Consider the following 20,028-nt stretch of genomic DNA (forward strand, 5'->3'; position numbering starts at 1 on the left):
TATTAATCATACTGAATTCCCATTAAAATAAATTAAAGCTGCTGGGCACAGTGGTGCACACCTGTAATCCCAGCGGCTTGGGAGGCTGAGGCAGGAGGATTGCAAGTTCAGTGAGACCCTGTCTCTAAATAAAATACAAAATAGGGCTGGGGATGTGTCTCTGTGGTCGAGTGCCTCCTGAGTTCAATCCCCTGTACCAGATAAATAAATAAATAAATAAATAATAAAATAAAATAAATAAAGTTCAAGAAACTTACTTGATGCAAAAGATAATTTTGAATTTTTCAGAATATCTAAAATATTCATATGAACTAGGGGACTCAAAACCCTCGTCCCTCTCTTCACTTTCAGGCGTCTCCTTCCATTTGAGCTCTCATTAAATAAAGGATTCTTTCCCTGTGTCCTTTGCCTCTTCATGTAAGCCTCCCACCTGGCATGGCTTCCACAGGACAGGACCTGTTCCTGGCCTTGAAGCTCATGGAGAACCTCTGGTCAGTGCCTCTTTCTCTGTCCAGATTAAATATCAAGGTCCCTCACTTGCTCGTACCCTGCTTCCTTTTCCACTGACTGTCTAACACACTGTCCTGGTTCTGAGTTTTCCAACCACGCAGACAGACAGCACTTCACGTTCTTGGTCTCCATCAACAGTTGAGTCCTCCACGCTGCCCAGCCCCTCCATGACTTTCAGGAAGGTCTGTCCTCTGTTCAGATCTTCGTACACATATTTCCCTTGGAGGAATGGGAGGTGGGATAGAAGACGATGAGAGGTAACAGAGATGAAAGATGAATGAAGAGGTGCAGGTGGATAGCAGGGACAGTTTGGAAAGCAGGGAGGTAAGAGGTAGGAGCAGGAGAGAGAGAGGTCAGCAGCAGAGGGTCAGGGCTGCAGGAAGATGATCAACCAAAAAGCAACGTGCTTCCCTTGGTTTATCTAGTTCTTTGGTACTGGATTTTAATTTTTTCTTGTAAATATTCTGGCTCAACCAGCAGTATATCTGAGTTTTGAAGTGAGGGTTGTGGGTTGGTGGGAGACAGACATAAATAAAAACAGAACAAGTATTAAGACCATTTTAAAAATTCTAGCTTAGGGAGTTTTTTTTACAGATTGTTCTGCTCACTTAATTGAAGATGGTTGAAGTTTTATGCTTCCAACTGGATTTAGAAGAGGAAGAATTAGGCTTTGGTTTTTGGCTTTGGAGGAGGCGAAGGTGCAACTTTCTTCAGTTGTTGTGATCCAGGTTCATTCAGCACCAGCTGCTACTACTGTGCTACCCAGGTTTGACCCCATTGAAATCAACACTCTGTGCCTGAGGTGGGCTATCAGCAAGGCAGGTGCCACGTCCACGCTGGATCCTGAGATCGCACCCCTGAATCAGCCTCCGAAACAGGTTGATGATACATTGCCAAGGCAACTGGTGACTAGACAGGGCTGAGGATTATAGTGAAGCCGACCTTTAGGACAGATAGGCCTGGATTGAGGCTTCTACCTCTACCTTGATCATCAAAGCCTCAAGGAACCATGAAGAGACAGAAAGAAATAGAAAAACTTCAAACATAGGAATATGACTTTTTATGAGACCAACAACGTTGCCCAACAGATATGGCAACGACATTTAGTCAAAGAACTTTCTGGAACCCTTAAGGAGATCCCAGGGACTGCCCAGTCTCTGGGCTGAGATGCTGATGGCCACCACCCTAGTGACTTCCTAGATGACAGCAGTGGGATGAGTGGGATGCCCAGCTAGTTAAGAAGGACAAAGAAAAATATTTCAATATAGGATCAGCTGACCGAAAAAGAAAGAAGAGGAAGCATTATATAGTGTGTTGAGCCTCAGATCACTTTTAGAAAGAGCAACATGGAGGAGAATAATTTGAAAATAATGTTTAAATATATATCCTGGTGAAGTAAGGAGAGCTTAAAGAAATCAACCCCAAAATGTGCAACTAATTCAGCGGTTAGGTGCTTCCTTTCATTGCAGTCTGACCTGGATAACTATGGGTCCATGTTCCAGACAATGGAGCTATCACGCTGGCCTAGACAGTGTGGCAGACTACCTTGCTGAGAAACAGAAACAACTGAGATTTATGAGGCCAGAGCTTGAGCCGTTTTTTATTTTATTTTTTTCTCTTGGAACTGGCAGGTGAACCCAGTGCCAAATTGGGCACTCTACCAATCAAGCTAAAAAGACTGGGGAATGCTTTTAATTTAATTTTGAGAAAGGGTCTTGCTAAGTTGCCCAGGCTGGTCTCGAACTTGTAGTCTTCTTCCTGTCTCAGATTGTTTCATTTTTAAAATTTTTCCTCCAAGTAGCTGGGATTACAGGCATGCACCACAGCATCTAACTGGGAGGCTTTAAACCTCAGCCCTTCACGTGTGGTCCATGGACCAGCAAGCATGAGCATTTTTGGAATGCTTGTTAGAATGCAGAATGTCAGGTCCCAGCCCATACCTGCCCAATTAGCTGCTTTCAGCTTTGGCAAGGGAGAGTCATGCTAGAGAGGGCTGGTATGGGTTCTCTGTTCTTTTGAAAACAGTGGGTCCTGGAGGAGTTGAAAGCACTCAGCTGGGAACCAGCCCCAACACCCCCATCTGAGCTATTTCTGGATCCAAAGCAGTGACAGCTGCTTCACCTCCACCCCTCGAAAGGGCTCTGATGCTGGGTTGGGAATGTCACTTGAATCTTGCTGTATAACAAGGCTTTTAAAAATATAGTCTCATCTCCCTTAAAGTCTTCTGGGGTTGTTTGTTTTTGTTGTTAGGTGTACTTTATATACAATAAAATCCCCAGTTCAAAGGAGAGGATTTGATAAGTTTACCCGATTACACTTGTGAAATCACCCGCACAGTCATGGTGTAGAGCATTTCAACCACCTTAAATATTTTGGTTCTGTTTGTTGTCAAAGCTTTCCATCTTATTCTCATATTGTATTTTTAAAATGAAATTTATTGTAACTTCATCCATAGAATCTTTGGGTAAGTTATGGAAGAATAAAGAATTACATTCCTGTCAATATGATTCAAAACATAAGTGTGTAGAAGTTCATTGTTTGATATGAGTCAAATTTTCTAGTAGCAAATAGAGTAAATGTATCTTAAACCTCTGTCACAAATATTTAAGAACTCATGGAGAGCAGGAGTATCCCTGAGGATTGGAAGTAGGCAGATTTCATCCCAGCTTTCAAAAGTGGCAAAAAGTGGACTCCAAGCAATGTTATAGAGCAAATTACTAAATGGCTTGTTTATGTGCAGTTAACACAGAAAATATTGCTCCAAAGAGACTTAAAACTTCCCTAAATGGCATTAAATTAACTTTTTCTTTTTTGATACTGAGGATTGAACCCAGGGATGCTCTACCCCTGAGCTATATCTCTAGCCCTTTATTTATTTATTTTTTTAAATTTTGAAACAGTGTCTCACTAAGTTGTCAAAACTGGACTTGAACTTGTGACCCTCCTGTCTCAGTTCCCTACTCCCCCAATTAGATGGGATTACAGATGTGCACCTTCTAACTCAGCCTAACATCATCTTTCAACATCTGGATAAACTAGTAGGTCACAGGGACTATCCTAAATAAGTCTTGATTTTACCAAGGTATTGATATAGACTCACCTAACTTGCAAACGAGATCCTAATATTTGTAAGTTCACTGATTCTTAGCTAAGAGTCTATTGTTTGTGTGTTTGGTGTTGAATGTAAACAGGTAAGTAGGTGAATTCAGTCACCATGGCCTGTCCTGTAATCTGGTGATGGAGACACAAAAAAGCAATAAAATAAAAAATGATTCTGGCTACTGGGTGAAGGATAGATCTAAGGAGGTACAAAAAGGGAGATGGGTAAAAGTTATCAGAAGTTAAAGATGATAGCTCCTTGGACTGGTGTCAGTGGAGATAGGGAAAGCAGCTTATGTATTTGGGATATATTCTGGAGGTAGAAATGATAAGAGCTTTGCTTGTGAATTGAGTATGAGGAATGAGAGAATAGGTAAGAAATCAACAATGACTTCCAGGCTTCTGGCTTGAGCAGTCAGCTAGACAGTGAGTCATTTGCAGATTGTCTTGTTCTATTCAGTCAGGATCAGAGGCTTCATGAAGGTACACTGAAGATACGAAGCTGCTGAGATGGGTAGAACCAAAAAAAAAAAAAAAAAAGAATTTTAAAAGATAGCACAAGACTTGAGAGATAAAATGTAATAAAAATAAATGTAGAATTTCACACTTAAAAAAAGTAGACAGGATAGGCTAGAATCAGGCAGACTTGGCCTAGGAGCATTTTATACCAGAGCTCAAAAAGAATGAGAAGTGTGACATGACTGCCATAAAAATGAATCCCAAAATAGTTTGCCTTAAAAGAAATATGACGTCCAACTCAAGAGAACCGAAAATCACGTCATGCTTTGCACTATCTGGACAGAAACTGAAGTTGTAGTGTTGTACTTGTCTCAGCACACAGACCTTGGAAGAGGAAATCATCTGAACCCTTTCTCACAAGATGAACTGTTGAAAAGTCTGGAGGTGTTTAAGTCAAAGTGTCCAATCTCCTTCGGAGGGATTGTTAGGTAGAAGAGGGGTTAGATTTCAGGTAGATTCAAACAGATCTTGAGGGTAAAGTGAGGACCAAGGGTAGAATAGCAGCAGTGATTTCAGCTCAGCCTCAGTTCCAAAGCACAGAACTATCCAGAAACAGAACAAGTTGCCTACTGGGTCCCCTCTCAGAAGATATTTTGCAAATCTGGTACCTGTATGTTTGCGTGGAGTGTGGCGGTTTCTTGTACTGGGTGTAGATCTAGACCGAGGTAGTCTGCGAAGGTCTGTCCCTGATTCAAGTCTAAAAATCCTCTAGAGTTCCCTAGCAATCCTCTCAGGAGACAAAATTTCCTGATCACATTCTTCACAGTTCTGACCTTCCCACCGCCCCTTCCCCACGGGCCATGTAGTTACATGCCCTAGATCCCCTCTAGTCAAGGCCAGACACACGTATGAAATATCAACATCTCAAAACCCCAAGTACCATGTAAAAATGCCTTTTCCAGCCACCAGTGTTTGTGCCAGCCGTATTAAAACTTTCGGCCAATGGTTAACAGTGTGGAGGCTTAAATGATAATCCAGATAAAATGAAAAAAGGAATTACTCGTGTTACCCTTTGTTAACTCAAGAATGCCAGCTAGTGTTTCTCTTCCAGGAAGCCATAATTATGTGTTCAAATACCTATTTAGACAAATAGGGGCATCGTGCTACTCAACACCAGTGTTTAAATAAGCCCTCACGGTCTCTCCCATTGTTCCTCTCAGTGTTTTCCTTTAAATGTCATGGTTTCTGTGTTTCACAGCATCTCCGACTTGGTTTTCTTAAACCATTGTGGGATCTGTTAGAGTCAATTAGACAACATACTGCTTATTTCTAAGAATCTAAATAAAGAGGTGTCCTTTTCTAAATTTTAATCTTGCTAATGCTAGTTTCTGGTATCCTAGAAGAATTATTAGAATTTTACATACACAGTTTGCTTTTTAGTGGCCAGACAAGGGGAAAAAAAGGTTTTGTTTTATGTTAGTTTTCAGTCATGAAAGGAAAGATTCATATTCTTTGAGGGATGAAAGAGAGTCTTCACAGATTGAATGGTTAAATGCAGAGGCTCTGGGACACTCGCTGTGTGTCCTTTCCTGTGGGGTGCAGTGTTCTGTCCTTTAAACATGGGAGCAGAACTGTTTCCGTCGCTGTGGGAGCACTTCATCCTGCTGTGTTTTAAAGTGGGGAACAAAATCGGGAATCATCCCACTCCAATCTTCTCTGATCAGCACTTATCCCATCTGATAAAGGAAAAGGTGTAACAGGATTTTATGAAGAAATTCTTCAATTCTTTGACAAGGGCCAGAGGCCCACTGATGAGCATCATCCACTAAGAGATTCAACTATTGAATGCGTGAAGAGACAACCATGTGGTTCCAGGGGCTATTAGTGAAGGGAACACTGCAAATGTTTTCATAGAATATTTCTTTTGCTATTAAGTATTTAGTTTCTTCCAAGTTTAGAGCTTTTGATAAATCATTATATAGATGCTAAGTAATTAATACTTCCTGCTAGGCACATCTTTCTGCAAGGTCATACCAAAGCCTTTGGTCTGTAGTAATACCTCCTGTACTGTTCTTATCAGGCCCCAGCAGAGTCCGATTAGGGCACATGATCACCCCAGAATAGCACATGACAAAATCCTAAGATGGCATCCATCCTGTCCTCACTGGGAAGCCCATACTGTCCTGTTCTGTGCCTCCAGGGTCTGTCATATGCAGATGTAGAAGTCGCCACTTAGTGTTCAGGATCCCTGAACTTGAGAAAACTCTGAATAAAACTCAAAGTTTACTTTTTTAACATAAATATTATTTATCTTATAGGGGAAAAAAAAATCAAGCTACAATTTGATCCTGTATCTTTTTCTCTCACAGAGCATATCAAATCATGTTTCATTACATATGTCAAAGCTACTGGGTTGATTAATAAACACTTGCTCTCAATGTTTTATATGTCCTTTAACCAGCAAAGACTGTAAGGAACTTACCTTACCATCTTAGTCACCCCCCTTAATCACTTACCATCTTAAGCTAAATAAATATGCATCTGAAGGTATCTCCTCAATCAGCATAATTAATCTAAATTCCCCTTTATTGGCAGGACAGTTTGGCCTATACACAAAGTGTTGGGTTTTCTATTTTTCCTCCCAAGTGCTCTGACTCTCTTGTTTTCTGACCAATTTCTGTCAGTCCATCTGTTTAGCTGGTGACCATTCTGTACTTCGTGTTTTCCTTCACAGCATTTTGCACGCAGGAGAAGCAAAATGCTATAGGACCAGAGACTAAGGAACAGTCATTCCACCCAGAGCAAAGGAATGGCCCTATGAGATGGCCTCTGAGCTGGGCCAAGAGCCCCTGGAGTTCAACAGGTGTGCAGTGGGGGAGGATCAGGAGTAGGAGCCCCGCCAAGAACAGCATGTTGTGCCAAGTGCCTCTCAACAGCACTTGCTAGGAAAATAATTGCCTTTATTTACTCAAACATGGAATCAATTGCAGTAATTTATTGTTCTAGGTCTATATTTCGCTATATCAGAGAGTGAGTGGTTTCACTAGGGGAATGGAATTTTTTTCCCCCTCTTTTTAATAAATGGGCTTTATTTTTAGTATCATGTCAGTTTTAACCAAAGGATTCAGAAATAATCTATGTAATCTCCCACATCATTTTAACTGTAAATTTTCTTGAGAAGGGTTTCATAATGAGCCAGATGTACTAAAACAAAAACATGAGTTCATCATTGAAAAAAGCCTTTTCATTATGCTTGATTGTCAGAATCTCCCCACTGGAAGAGGTGGGTATGCATCTCAGAGGAACCTCGTGCAAAAAACAAGGGAATTAGATAAGTGGTACAATGTATAGATTTGAAAATAGCCATGGGGGAAAGGTCACATCATTTGGCTTGTGTCTTCAATCCACAGATGGAAGCAGCGAAGCAAGTTGCCCAGAGTCACGTGGTCTCTCTTGGAAGGTCACTCCCTGCAAGCTTTTTCTTTCACTCCCCACCCCCAAACCAGTTTCTCACCCAGATGTAAAGAGAGACTATCCATACCCTAGACTAAAAATGTGTTGTTTCACAATGTGGTGTTACAGTCATCTCAACTGAAATGTTCCCAGAGAGCTGTTTAGGCTTTGAATTACATAAAGAACTTGAACTGGTAGACTTACTCAGATTCTAATGAGCACTTCTTTATTTGGTAGGACATTTTTATTGAGGTTTCTAAAGCAGGGTGACTAACAGTTTCCACATTTTGGATACTATTAACAAATAGTGTTAACCATATAAATAAATCTTTGCCCTTCTAGAATGCAAGATCAGAATATGCTGTTTTCTAGTTATTACAACAGAATTTATTTTCTTTGCCTCAGGATACTTTTGACTTCAGTAACATTGCTGTCCATCTATTCAATAAACCTTCTATTGATCTGTTCCAAGGAAACAGGTAAGCTGAGAAAAAGCCTAATTTTGTTAAGGCTGGGGTGAATAATGTTCATGGTGAATTGTGAACAAATGATGCTCTCTTTGTTCAGCAATTTGATTATTAAAAAGAAAGACTACTTTGACCTACAGTAACTGGAAGACTTATTGTGTTATTTGCCTAGAGAAACAGGCACTCAAGTTTAAATTGTCATGAGCAATGAGCAAATAGCATTGTCATTTAAAGTGAACCCTTAGTTGCATCTGTTTTTCTACTTTAAGATGACTTCATTTTCAAGGCTTCTGTTTTCCCTTAGGCCTTCATAAATCCTGAACAAAGATTGCATGTTTTATATCATAACCTCCAAGGTTTTAAAAAGTAAATAGACCTTTTATCCTCTTTGGTGCATATTCCAAGGAGAAAATGTTACTCCTGAGGCAGTGTGGGAGGGAGCCAGCTACCAAGGACTTCAAGTTCTCTGGGCAGTGTAATACCTGAAGTGTTTATTTTCTATTCCTGGGACACTGGATTATGTTTGTAATACTTTGACTTTTACATTAGCTAAAACCACATTGGCCAGCTATTATTGTATACAGATGACTGGAACATTTTGTAATAAATTTAGGATCTACCCATTGTCTAGTTTAAACACCAGTCTTATGAGAGATTAAATAAAGGTTTAATTATAGCCTGATCCATATTGCTTTTTGGAACTGTCATAAAGAAATGTAACAGGTCGTTGTGTTTTGTTTTTTGTTGTTGTTCTGTCTTTTTTTCTTTTGGGGGTACTGGGGATTGAACCCAGAACCACCCACATGCTAGGCAAATACTCTACTAACTGAGCCATACACACAGCTCTTATTTTTTTGTTTTGAGACAGGGTCTTGTAAGTTGCCCAGGCTGCCTTTGATGTTGCCTCAGCTTTCTGAGTCTCTGAGATTACATGTGTGTGCCACCCTACTCAGGCAGTTTTTCTTGTTGTTGTTTTTAATGAATGGATAACAATTTTAGTATCTACTGATATGAGCTTTTTGATCACTTTAGAATTTTGCTATAGCCAGATTAGTCTTGGCTCAGATTTGTCTGCGGCTTTCTTTGAACTAAATTTTATGAATGATCAGAATTCTTATGTGATTACTACTAGAAGCCTATCATTATATTTAGGACAAGAGGGATTGATGGAATGTTATGAAGATAATTCTTTGTTAGCCTGATCTGTTCAGGTAGTTAATCATAAAGGAATCTTTTTGTCTCAAACACCAGGATCTTTTTTTAATCAATTCTTCAGTAGTACATACCAAACCTGAGAAAAAGATGAAAGTGGGAATTTCCCTCCAGTAAGGTAGAGATATTTTAAAATAAGCCATATGATCTAGAGTTTAATTATAATGCTACTGTAGCCAGCTTGAAAAAGGAGAAATGGTGATCATGTCTGACCTTTAAAAATGTCAAGATGTTATTTTATCAATGTAATGCATTAACCCTTGCATAGCCAAGTTGGCTGCTATTTGTCTGAGTTTGAGAAAGACACAAAATAATTTGAGGAATGGTCAACAAGATTGTGTCCTTAATTTTGACTCTTAAATAGGCTGCATGGTTTATGAAAAGCTGGGAGAACAAGTCTTTGGCACCACAGGGAAGCTGGTCATCTTTGGAGCCACCTCTCTACAGAACACTGGAGGTAAAAAGAACATACTTTCCATACATAAAGTATGTGACTTATTGCCTTTTCTAATTCTGGTAGTGGGGTGTCCACACAATTCAAGCAGTTATCATACATGGAATGTAAGGCAGAGATAGCCGTTCTTACTTAAAGACAAATATCCCACTAGGGCTGCTAAAGCTACCTTTGTGTCTTATTGAAGGTTAGTCTAAGAACAGGCTGGTATTCTTCTAGATAGCTTGCAATATGATCCTTGGTATTATTTTTCTAAAAATGTTCTCATTTTCCTCCAGCAATGCTGAGCTACCTCTTCATAGTAAAAAATGAACTACCCTCTGCCATAAAATTTCTAATGGGAAAGGAAGAGGCATTTTCGTAAGTTATAGACCGTGTGTGTGTGTGTGTGTGTGTGTGTGTGTTAATAAAACTAAAATGTTTTTAATTTAAATGCAGGCTAACCAAAGCTTTTGTTTTATGAAAATTGCAGAAACAGAGTTTTTCCTAGGCTGTTTTTTTTTACCTTTGTTCAACAATAAATTTCTTTGGGGATATATACGTGAAGGAAGCAGAGAGAGCCATTTGAATATGAACGTTTAAAGGTAGAATCATCTGTTATGCTGCAAACAATTGATACTGCATTTTCCCAAGAGCCTGAAATCTATATCAAGTTTCTTTGAAATAGAACAGATATAGAATATTTTTACACAGAAGTAGAACATGAAAAAATACAAAAAATAAGACCCTAGCCTCTTACTTAAAGGCTTATAGCATTTGGGGAGCAAAATTTATATGAACAAACCTCATTAAAGATGTTGTTAACCCTGGAAAATGTTGCCAGCCACTTTTGGCATAGGAATTATGTTTTGACTCTTTCTTGTTTAATAGTTCTTATTGGTCTTAGTTTCTGTTTTCCTTTGGAGAATTGTAGGAGCCAGAGTTCCTAGTGTTCTATCCTCAGGATTCAAGGTCAAATCCAAGGGATCAGCGAGAGAGAACTGCCTACCTGTGGTGACTCGATTCTCACTGATACCAGCCAAGCAAAACAAAAAGGAACTTTCTCTTTAAATAATTGATAGAACAAGTTGTAATCTGACAGAATGCAATGTATGCATTCAGCTTTGAAACTACATAAATAATTCAGAGGAATGCCACATTTAGCCAATGAGAGACAAAGCTCATTCCCCTTCTTTCATTACCTGGGAGTGAAGCAGTAGTAAAGGAGTAATGGTTGGGTTAAAGTGTTTGGATAAAACCTGAATAATGATTAAAAATATCAATGGTAAAATTACTAATAAACATGAATTACAATATATCATGAAATTTTACCTGGGGCAGGGGTGTCACTTTCTAAACAAAACATAGAACCTAGCTGCTTATCTGCCTTTCAGAGCCTGGTATGTGGACGGCCGAGTTCTGGTGGTGATGGTTACCTTTGGCATAATTCTCCCTCTGTGTCTCTTGAAGAATTTAGGTAAGGAAAGATCTTGCCTTTATCTTTATCTTGCCTTTATCTTGCCCATAATCTCTACAGTGCCCACACGATTTAGAAGCCTCATAAAAATGAACAACATTGTCTTGTACTTCCACTTGCAGGGTCACAATTAAGTGAATCATAAATTGCAAGTATTAATCAGGCCCAGTGTTAATGTGTGAGGAAAACACATCAGTATGTGACTTAGCAGTCCCTCTACTAAGCTGGGTGGGCAAAGGAAAGGTTTGGGGGATGATAATACAATATACAGGCTGCCCTAAGAAAAGTCCTGAAAATGGAATTCTCTTCCTATGAGGTCATAAATACTCTGATTATTTAGACAGATTTTCATATTTAATATCAAGACAGAAAGTTGCTTGTGTTTATACCCCAAAGTGTTATGAATCACTCTTAAATTTCGAGTCTAGCCAATATCAGTGATTTCCCTTGCTGAAAGGAGAGTGAAAAAGTTTAAAGTCAAAAATGACAGATGATCTCCAAGTCACATCCATTTGGTTTTGACATTTGTTTCTATGCTTGTGAGTTGGAGACAAGTATGCCTGCTGTTAAGGGGATTTCATACATTGAGTAATGAGGCCAGGTTGCTGTGTAGTCAAAAACCTCTAAGAGGCATTTCCTTAAAATCCAGGCTAATTCAAGGCAAAATTTTGGATTAATGTTCTTCCAAAAATAATTATGAACCAGTTTTTTTCCTCCTGTTAAAAAAAAGAAAAGTCACACTTCTATAGCTTCTATGAAGTTTATTAAGTAGACTTGTTTTCTTCTAAGTACTTAATTTTCTACCTTCTGGGTTGGTATAGGCTTTTCTATGATGCCAGAGAAGGGCCCTTTCTCAGGGATGAGAAGAATGCAGTTCCCAGGAGCCCACTTACTTCACCTTCCTAGAGGCTGTGCAGAGAGGCAGATGGAGTTCTTAGAATCCCAGTTGGATTCTAAGGGGAACAAGTAAAGCTCCTCAGATATGCCATTTATCCCTAGAAATTCACATCTTGTGCCTGTCATCTGGGGGAAGAATTGTTATAATTGACACTCAGTGTGCACACAGTAAATGCACGATGAAGAGCTACAGAGGATTGAGGAGTAAATGGATTTGCCTGTAGGACTGCCTTAGAGAACATCAGCACACAGGCCTAGGGCCAAAATTGGGAGACTCCTTTTCCCTGAATTCTGGGAATCTGTGTTTTCTAGTGTGCCAGGGAGCACTGAAATCAAAACACCTAATATAATGCTTTTATTCAAAGCCCTAATTTTTTTTTTTTGCCAAATGAAGTAGCACTGTCAAATAATAAATCTTGTATTCACATGGGCATGTGTGCATATTATTGGAGTTCCAAGCTAGGCTTCAAATAATGAATTGAAAGAAATGAAATGATTGATGAAATAATAATAGCAATTTTTTTTTTTTTTTACTTTTTAAAGGATATCTTGGGTATACTAGTGGATTTTCCTTGAGCTGTATGGTCTTTTTCCTAATAGTGGTAAGTGCTGATTGAAATGGTTTGGTTTTGACATAGTACAATGCCATGTAACAATTATTCATTGTTTGGCTTTAGTAAAATCTATATAGTTTCTCTGGTGTTTTTTTAATACCAGGTTATCTACAAGAAATTTCAAATTCCCTGTGGTATTCGAGAGCTAAATTCAACAGCAAATGCTAATTCAACAAATGCTGACATGTGTACGCCAAAATATGTTACTTTCAATTCCAAGGTAAGTTTCCTTATCCTTTAAAGATAAACAAGAACATCTTGATTAAGGCCAATATATTTCTCATACTTGTAAAATTACACTGTTTTGAGTATATTAGTTCTTGTAAGAACACATGGGGTCATTGCTTTGGTATTCCACAGTCCATTCAGAGACCTTTGAGATGTATGGAAATATATTTCCCCTTACTTCTTATCTGCTTAAGACAAGCCATGAGCGTTCACTATGAAAATTTCTTTCTGTGTAATTATCTCAGCTTTTCTCTTAGGTAGAGTACAGGGCGATGCTTTAAAAGCAAAGTATGATATCCTTAGCCCACTGCGTTTATATGATGGTGACAGAAGGAATACCTCAAATCTGTTCAGTTTGCACAGTTGAAATATAGACCTACCACCACATATTGGCATGTAAAAAATGTTTATAGTGTAAAATAGGGTTGATATTATGGGGAACCATGGACTATGTGGTCTGTCAGGCTTGGATTTCAGTCCTTAGGCAAGTCATGTCCCTTGTGTCAAAATGAGATCCTTTTCTGTATCTCCCAGGGTTTTGTGGGACCAGGTCTCCTATAGAACTTCAACAAAGTAAGAACAGGAGATATGCTAAGTTTTCTTCCCTTCTCTATCAATTTCCTTTTCTATAACAAATTATATTGAATTTGAGAGTTTAAAAAAATCTAAGAGAATAAATAGGTCTCTATCTCACACACTTTAAGGATACAAAGTAGTGAACTATGGAACTAGCTTTCTTTTTAGATGCTATCTTTTAAGTACTCTTTGATGCACCTGACCTAGCCAAAGAGCGGTCAAACAGAGGTGGAAGTCCTAAACACATCACCTAACCTGTCCGAGGGATTCCAAGAACAGCAACGGCCTCTCTGCTGTTCAGGGCTGGTGTGGGGATCCAGTGAGAGTGTGATGTAGGAAAATTGCCATGTAACTGACTAATGCCACGTAAACATGGGTTTACTGCGCTTGCAGTGCATAAACACCCTGTAGGCGGGCCAGATCTAAAGCCGTTATGTGACAAATGCCTAATGGCTAGAGCTAGATAAGCCCTCTGAGAAAAGCTGCTCCTGTTTTAGAGATCAAAACTTTCCTAATTACCAAATAATCCAGAGATTCTGAAGAGCTGTCAGATAAAAAACAGCTCTGGAAACACTGGAGTGAGCTGTATAATTTTTATGGTAAAGATGTCTTTTTCTTAATGTTTATTTCTTTTTCTTTCAAATAGACCGTGTATGCTTTACCAACCATTGCATTTGCATTTGTCTGCCACCCATCAGTCCTGCCAATCTACAGTGAGCTTAAAGAGTAAGAGATTTGATTTTTATATCTTAATCATTTTATGCCCCCTCATTAGTGGACAAGTTCTGTATTAAAATAAAATCTTATGGGCTGGGGCTCAGTGGGGTTCGATTCTCAGCACCACATATAAATAAATAAAATAAAGGTCTATCAATAACTAAAAAAATAAATAAATAAATAGAATCTTATATAATGAACCACCACAGATTCATCATCCAGTTTCAACATTGACTAACATTTGCCATTCTTAAGTACTGTATTTAAAAATCCAGAAATCTGCAGTATTCTTTGGCCATAAATATAGAAAGTGGCCAATCCTGTGGGATTTTTAGTTAATTTGTGTTTTCAAATATTGTATTAACTTAGGAGAGTTCAAGTACTTGTGTTGCTTTTTGTCCCTTGTGCTTAGTTTTCAAGTAATGATAATCTTCAGACTGATCTGGAAACTGCTAAATGCACTGTCTTTGATTCCCCTGATGGTTGGGGTAGAAAAGGCTGGTAAATCAGACAATAGGAAATTAATATTAAGGCCACAAACTAGAAAGAATAATATATTATTTTTATGGACACAATATCTTTATTTACTTATTTATTTTTATGTGGTGCTGAGGATCAAATCCAGTGCCTGACACGTTAGGCAAGCCTTCTACCACTGATCTACAGCCCCAGCCCAGAAGAATAATATTGTTGTTTGAAATTATTAAGATGATTCTATGGATTTATTTTTGATTGTCCTTTTAGAGAAGAGTAAAGACCAGCTTATAAATCTCCTCTGGTGTTTTCTTTTTAGCCTCCTGTTATCAGATTATTCTATATAAAAATAGTCATCAAGGAATAGTCTTAGGTTCAGAAAAGATATACAATATAGTTATTCATCTCCATTTTTAGACAAAAATATTGATGTCATTTAGCATTGACTTCTCTCTCAATTCTTCTCCTTTCATATTTAATTGATAAATGGCCAAATTTTGAAATGTTTCCTTTTATTTAAAATCTGCATATAAATTCGTGATCCTACATTTAGAGAATTTAAATATGTCTTTATCATCTTTTCAATTTAATGGTCTGCTTTTAGTTTATCATTTTCTCAAGTATGTACTGCTCATTTTCCTCATTTTCCACGCTCTCATGACATCCCAGATTCTGTATTAGGACACAACTAAATGTTATGACTATCTGTGGTCTGTTATGGAATACAGTCTTGTAGATTAATTATTTGAGCAGTTTAAAAAACTTAAAAGGGTCATTCCAACCCCAGAGTAGACTGGACCTGAGAGAGAGCCCACCCTCATCGCCAGTGCAATCTCTTGAGTACCTCCTGCTCTGGAGATACACAGACTTCCAGGTGCATCTCTTGGGGTATTTGATGGGCCAACCAGAGCCCACACAGCAGTCTTCAAGATACAACTCCTGAGGTCAAGTTCTAGCTCTGCCACTGATCTCTGCAGCTGGGAGAAAGAGCACTTGAATTTTTTCTGCCTTTTTTTTTTTTCCTTTGCCCAGTCAGTGTGGAGATAATAAACACAAATATTAAAAAGTACTGTCTGCCTTCAGATGAGAACTTGATATTCTTTTAAAAGCATGGGGAAGAACACTCAAGGGAGTGTAGTTCATGGATCACTCCCTCACAACATCCATTTGGTATTAAAGGAAGTTATTTTAAACTGGCATAATTGCTGGGGGTTTCTAGCTGACCAGATCTGCCCCAACTTGATAGAAGGAAAGTTAAATTAGTATGTTCCTCAGTGTTAGCCCCCGCACTTCAGTTCAGTAATACATTTTTTTTTAATTTTTCAAATTCATTTATCTTTGTTTTTAGTCGATCACAGAAAAAAATGCAGATGGTTTCAAATATCTCCTTTTTCGCCATGTTTGTTATGTACTTCTTGACTGCCATTTTTGGCTACTTGACATTCTATGGTAAGTAATCTCTGTCGATGCATATTTACAGGTATGTACAAATAAATTAGTTAAAATCAATAACAAAATGACATGGAGACCAAACAGGGCAACCAAGTTAGCTTTTCATTGGTTTTACTGTTTTCACATAAAATGGTGATGGTTTCTTTTACATGTTTATGTAGATTGCAAAATAGGATCATCACTAAAACAATATTCTGTAGTTGTTTTCTTCTCATAGTGTCCTTAAAAGAAATTGCATTTTAGTAAAAGGCGAAAGATTTATACGATCTGAAGAGAAACCAGAGTATAAGAAATTGCATTTTAGAAGCATGCCGTCTTAGGAAAGTTTGAAACTACATCACAGAAGACTTTCCTAATTGACACTGAAAATTGGGTCAGACTCCATTAATAGAAAAGACAGAGACAGATGCTGGAAGTGAGGAAAAGGAGAGTGCCACACTCATGACACTCTACATTAATTAAAAATAAAACACTAAGTGTTTACCGGAAGTTGGGGCCTTGCAAAGACCAGAAGGAATGACATAGAAAGTTAAATGAAATGAAATCTGAAAAAGAAAGCAAGGTTTTATTTGTAACTTGTATTGATCCTTTTAAACAGTTTACCTGCTTTTGCTACTTAATCTCTCCTACTCAAATTATCCTGCATCTTTGTTTATCATGTTTCAGTGGCATATTTTCACAATTATCTCTATTAAGTGATATTTCTTTAGGGAATTTTTTTCCATAAAAAATCGCCTCAAAATTTAAACACATTTAAAGATTAATTTAGCTTGGAGAGAAAGGCTACTCTGATTATACAGTTGTATTATTCCCATTTCACAAGCAATAGAGAATAGCATTATCTACAACTCCATAACTAGCACATTTAATTTTGCATAAAAATGGTGTTTCTGCAGTTCCCACAGAGTCATAGGACTAGGGTGGGTGGAGGGAGGGAGAGAGGGAGAAGTAATGTTAATTGAACGGTTTCACTGTAACCTTCTTCAAGCTATGATTTTTCTTTGTAAATCCATTTTTTAAACATATAATAGAATATTGAACCCTTTTATACTCTTAAAAGAAAGAAAAAAGATGAGCTATTTTTAAGTGATTATGAATTCTGAATCAAGAAAATGAAAACTAATGAGTTTTTTTTTTTTTTTTTAAATAAACTTTGGTCCTTTTCCAGAAACTGAGACAAGCTCTATGGTACAGGTTAGAATTTGAACTTCAGGCCGAGAACCTTGAGATTGGTTCAATGAGAAGCTTTTGAAAGGAGACATGAGGGGAAATGATTTCTTATCAAAAGAATGAGCATTTCCATGCTGTTCTTTGACTGCTTTCCCAGCATTGGTAGTCTTTAAAATAACACTTTCTGGAATTTGGAGCTGAGAGAAATTCAAAGTAGTACGTCAACTGTATGCTTTTTTTTTTTTTTTTTCCTCCTCTTAACAAAAAAAAAAACATTCGTGGAGGAGAAGCATTCTTTCTCAGTGGTCGTGAGGGTGGTGAGGTTAGGTTGGTATCTCTGCTCCTTGGCCACTGGAGGTTGAGTTACAAGAGTGCAGTGTGAAGGGAAAAAGCTCTTGTGGTCTGCAGGCCCCTAGGAAGACTGCAGCTAGTCGTTGTAGCTTGGAGAGTAGCTCTCAGTCGGGGGAGTCTGTAGATTTGGAGGGGCTTGTGCCTCAGCCATGCAGGTTAATTAGTTTCAGTGAAGCAGCCCTGCTCCATGCACCTTCTTCTAGTGATTGCTTTGCATTCTTTTCAGCTAAAGGAACACATGAACGCTGGAGCATGTCTCTCTCACATAGGGGTGTTTTTTTTTTTTTTTTTTTTTTTTTCAACTTTATAAATGGTTTTAACAGATATTTCTTTACCCTTTGGTTTACAAATTCTTGGTAGTTCCCAAGAACTCATTCAGCACAACCCTTTGTCTCCTTCTAAAACCCTCTTGCTTTTCCCTCCCTGTAGACAATGTGCATTCAGACCTCCTTCACAAGTACCAGAGCAAAGATGACATTCTCATCCTGACAGTGCGGCTAGCTGTCATTGTTGCTGTCATCCTCACCGTGCCGGTGTTATTTTTCACAGTAAGTAAAAGGCCTCAGTGTCATCTGAAAAAAGCTGGGGTCTTGCCTTTCTTTTTTGCCTTCAGAACCCTGTTCCAGAAAAAGCCTGCCTAGGTGACTTCCCTAGTCATCGAAAGAGCCTGAGAGGCTCCGTGCTCTTGGGACAGTAAGTGGGATCTGTGAGCTAGTGTACCCTCTGTAGATGGAATCTTTTTTTTTTTTTTTTTAGTTGTAGATAGACACAATATCTTCATTTTATTTATTATTTAGATTTATGTGGTGCTGAGGATCGAACCCAGTGCCTCACACATGCTAGGCAAGCGCTCTACCACTGAGCTACAACCCCAGCCCTCTGTAGGTGGAATGGTTGAATGTCAGGCATACATGATGAGAATATGTAGAAAGACCAGAAGAGAACACTCAAATCTTAGTTAAAGCAAATAAATTACCCACCCCAAAGGAAAACTCTTACTGTTCATATATGCAAATACTTGGCAGTTGAAGTCAAGCCCCATACGTCCAAAACTGTTAAGCTATCTCAAAATTCACAAGGCATTATGAAACATTCCACAGATTCCTGTGCAGCAATAAATCAGTTATTCTACTGAGAAATGTGAAGTTTAGTGTTCTGCTTAGGCCCTTACAGAATCCTTACTTTCTTTTCCTACAGGTTCGTTCATCTTTATTTGAACTGGCTAAGAAAACAAAGTTTAATTTATGTCGTCATGTCTTGGTTACCTTCATACTCTTGGTTATCATCAACTTGCTGGTGATCTTCATACCCTCCATGAAGGATATTTTTGGAGTCGTAGGTATGGCTTTATGACTTTCCACCTATCATTCCACAACATACTGCAGCTGTTTAAAGTTAAAATTGCATAAGAACAATCCTAACCTGCCTTCTTTTTTTTTTTTTTCTTTGCAGGAGTTACATCTGCTAATATGCTTATTTTCATTCTTCCTTCATCTCTTTATTTAAAAATCACAAACCAGGATGGAGATAAAGGCACTCAAAGAATCTGGGTATGTCTCTTGCCAACCACTCTAATTTTCTGATTAGCTTTCCATTTGAATTTGCAAATAAATAGTTAATCTCTCTACCATCTTAAACTACTTTTAGTAGCCTTGAAGGGAGGCATTAGCCCTATAGTTTTCCCCTTGGGGATATGTAAAATTTCAAATCATATCTTCTCCATTCCCTCAAAATATCTTTTCCATTTTTTACTCTTATTGTGCATTAGCTTTTACTCTGATCCAGCTAGCCAGGAGATGGGTGTTTCTACTCCTGTGACTCCATAGGGTGTGATGCCTCTCTTTAGCGAGATATGAAGTGGAGAGACTCAAAGATTGGATGCAGTCTTCTGTTTCTGCATGATTTCTAGTCACATAACTAACTCCTTCCTACAACCCAGGGCATAGGCAGTGCCTTAAATGAAATGTCTGAATTAGTTTAAAGAGCCTTTTTATGACTTGACAGAAATGCTTTGGAGCAAGCAGACCTGGATTCAAAAACTACCTTTCTATATTGGGATTCTTGTTTCCAGGTCTGGTGAAGTTCAAGGGCATCTTGAAGGTGGTGCACTTGGAGACAGTGAGGGAAGCAGGGGTGAAGTGGCTGCTACATGAGTCCCTTCTGGAGCACCATTTTGCTTGGCCTCGAAGAAGGCTTCTCAGCTGCCCTCCCAGATAGTGTAAGCACTGTAATTGCACATGTTACCTGAGTCAACAGACCCAGAGGCAGGAGGGACCATCCCTATGCATTTAGAAACATCATTGATGTTGGTAGAGCATCTAGTTTATCCCTGAAGCCATAAACTCCAAATCCTTTTAGGCCTTTACCTATAGGATCTTCCCAAGGACAGAAAGGAAGGAGAATTCACTGTGGCACCATCATGAAATATCCTAAGATGGA

General features: G+C 38.5%; 1 protein-coding gene across 3 annotated transcripts in view; it reads left to right on the plus strand.

The window, feature by feature from the left end:
• Slc38a1 (solute carrier family 38 member 1) overlaps window positions 1-20,028 on the plus strand; it is a 65,217-nt gene that overhangs the window by 38,400 nt on the left and 6,789 nt on the right. For 2 of the 3 annotated variants that reach the window (XM_027934070.2, XM_027934072.2), the window contains 11 exons: window positions 7,927-8,000; window positions 9,565-9,657; window positions 9,933-10,014; window positions 11,028-11,110; window positions 12,551-12,609; window positions 12,725-12,841; window positions 14,072-14,151; window positions 15,965-16,065; window positions 18,019-18,137; window positions 18,787-18,928; window positions 19,042-19,139. In XM_027934070.2, coding sequence (XP_027789871.1) covers window positions 7,927-8,000; window positions 9,565-9,657; window positions 9,933-10,014; window positions 11,028-11,110; window positions 12,551-12,609; window positions 12,725-12,841; window positions 14,072-14,151; window positions 15,965-16,065; window positions 18,019-18,137; window positions 18,787-18,928; window positions 19,042-19,139 — 1,048 coding nt within the window. Of the gene's footprint in view, window positions 1-7,926; window positions 8,001-9,564; window positions 9,658-9,932; window positions 10,015-11,027; window positions 11,111-12,550; window positions 12,610-12,724; window positions 12,842-14,071; window positions 14,152-15,964; window positions 16,066-18,018; window positions 18,138-18,786; window positions 18,929-19,041; window positions 19,140-19,660; window positions 19,808-20,028 lie in introns of all 3 variants that reach the window. The other variant, XR_003582527.2, reaches the window with a different exon arrangement.

This window comes from Marmota flaviventris, chromosome 3, assembly GCF_047511675.1.
Source record: "Marmota flaviventris isolate mMarFla1 chromosome 3, mMarFla1.hap1, whole genome shotgun sequence".
Classification (NCBI taxonomy): domain Eukaryota; kingdom Metazoa; phylum Chordata; class Mammalia; order Rodentia; family Sciuridae; genus Marmota; species Marmota flaviventris.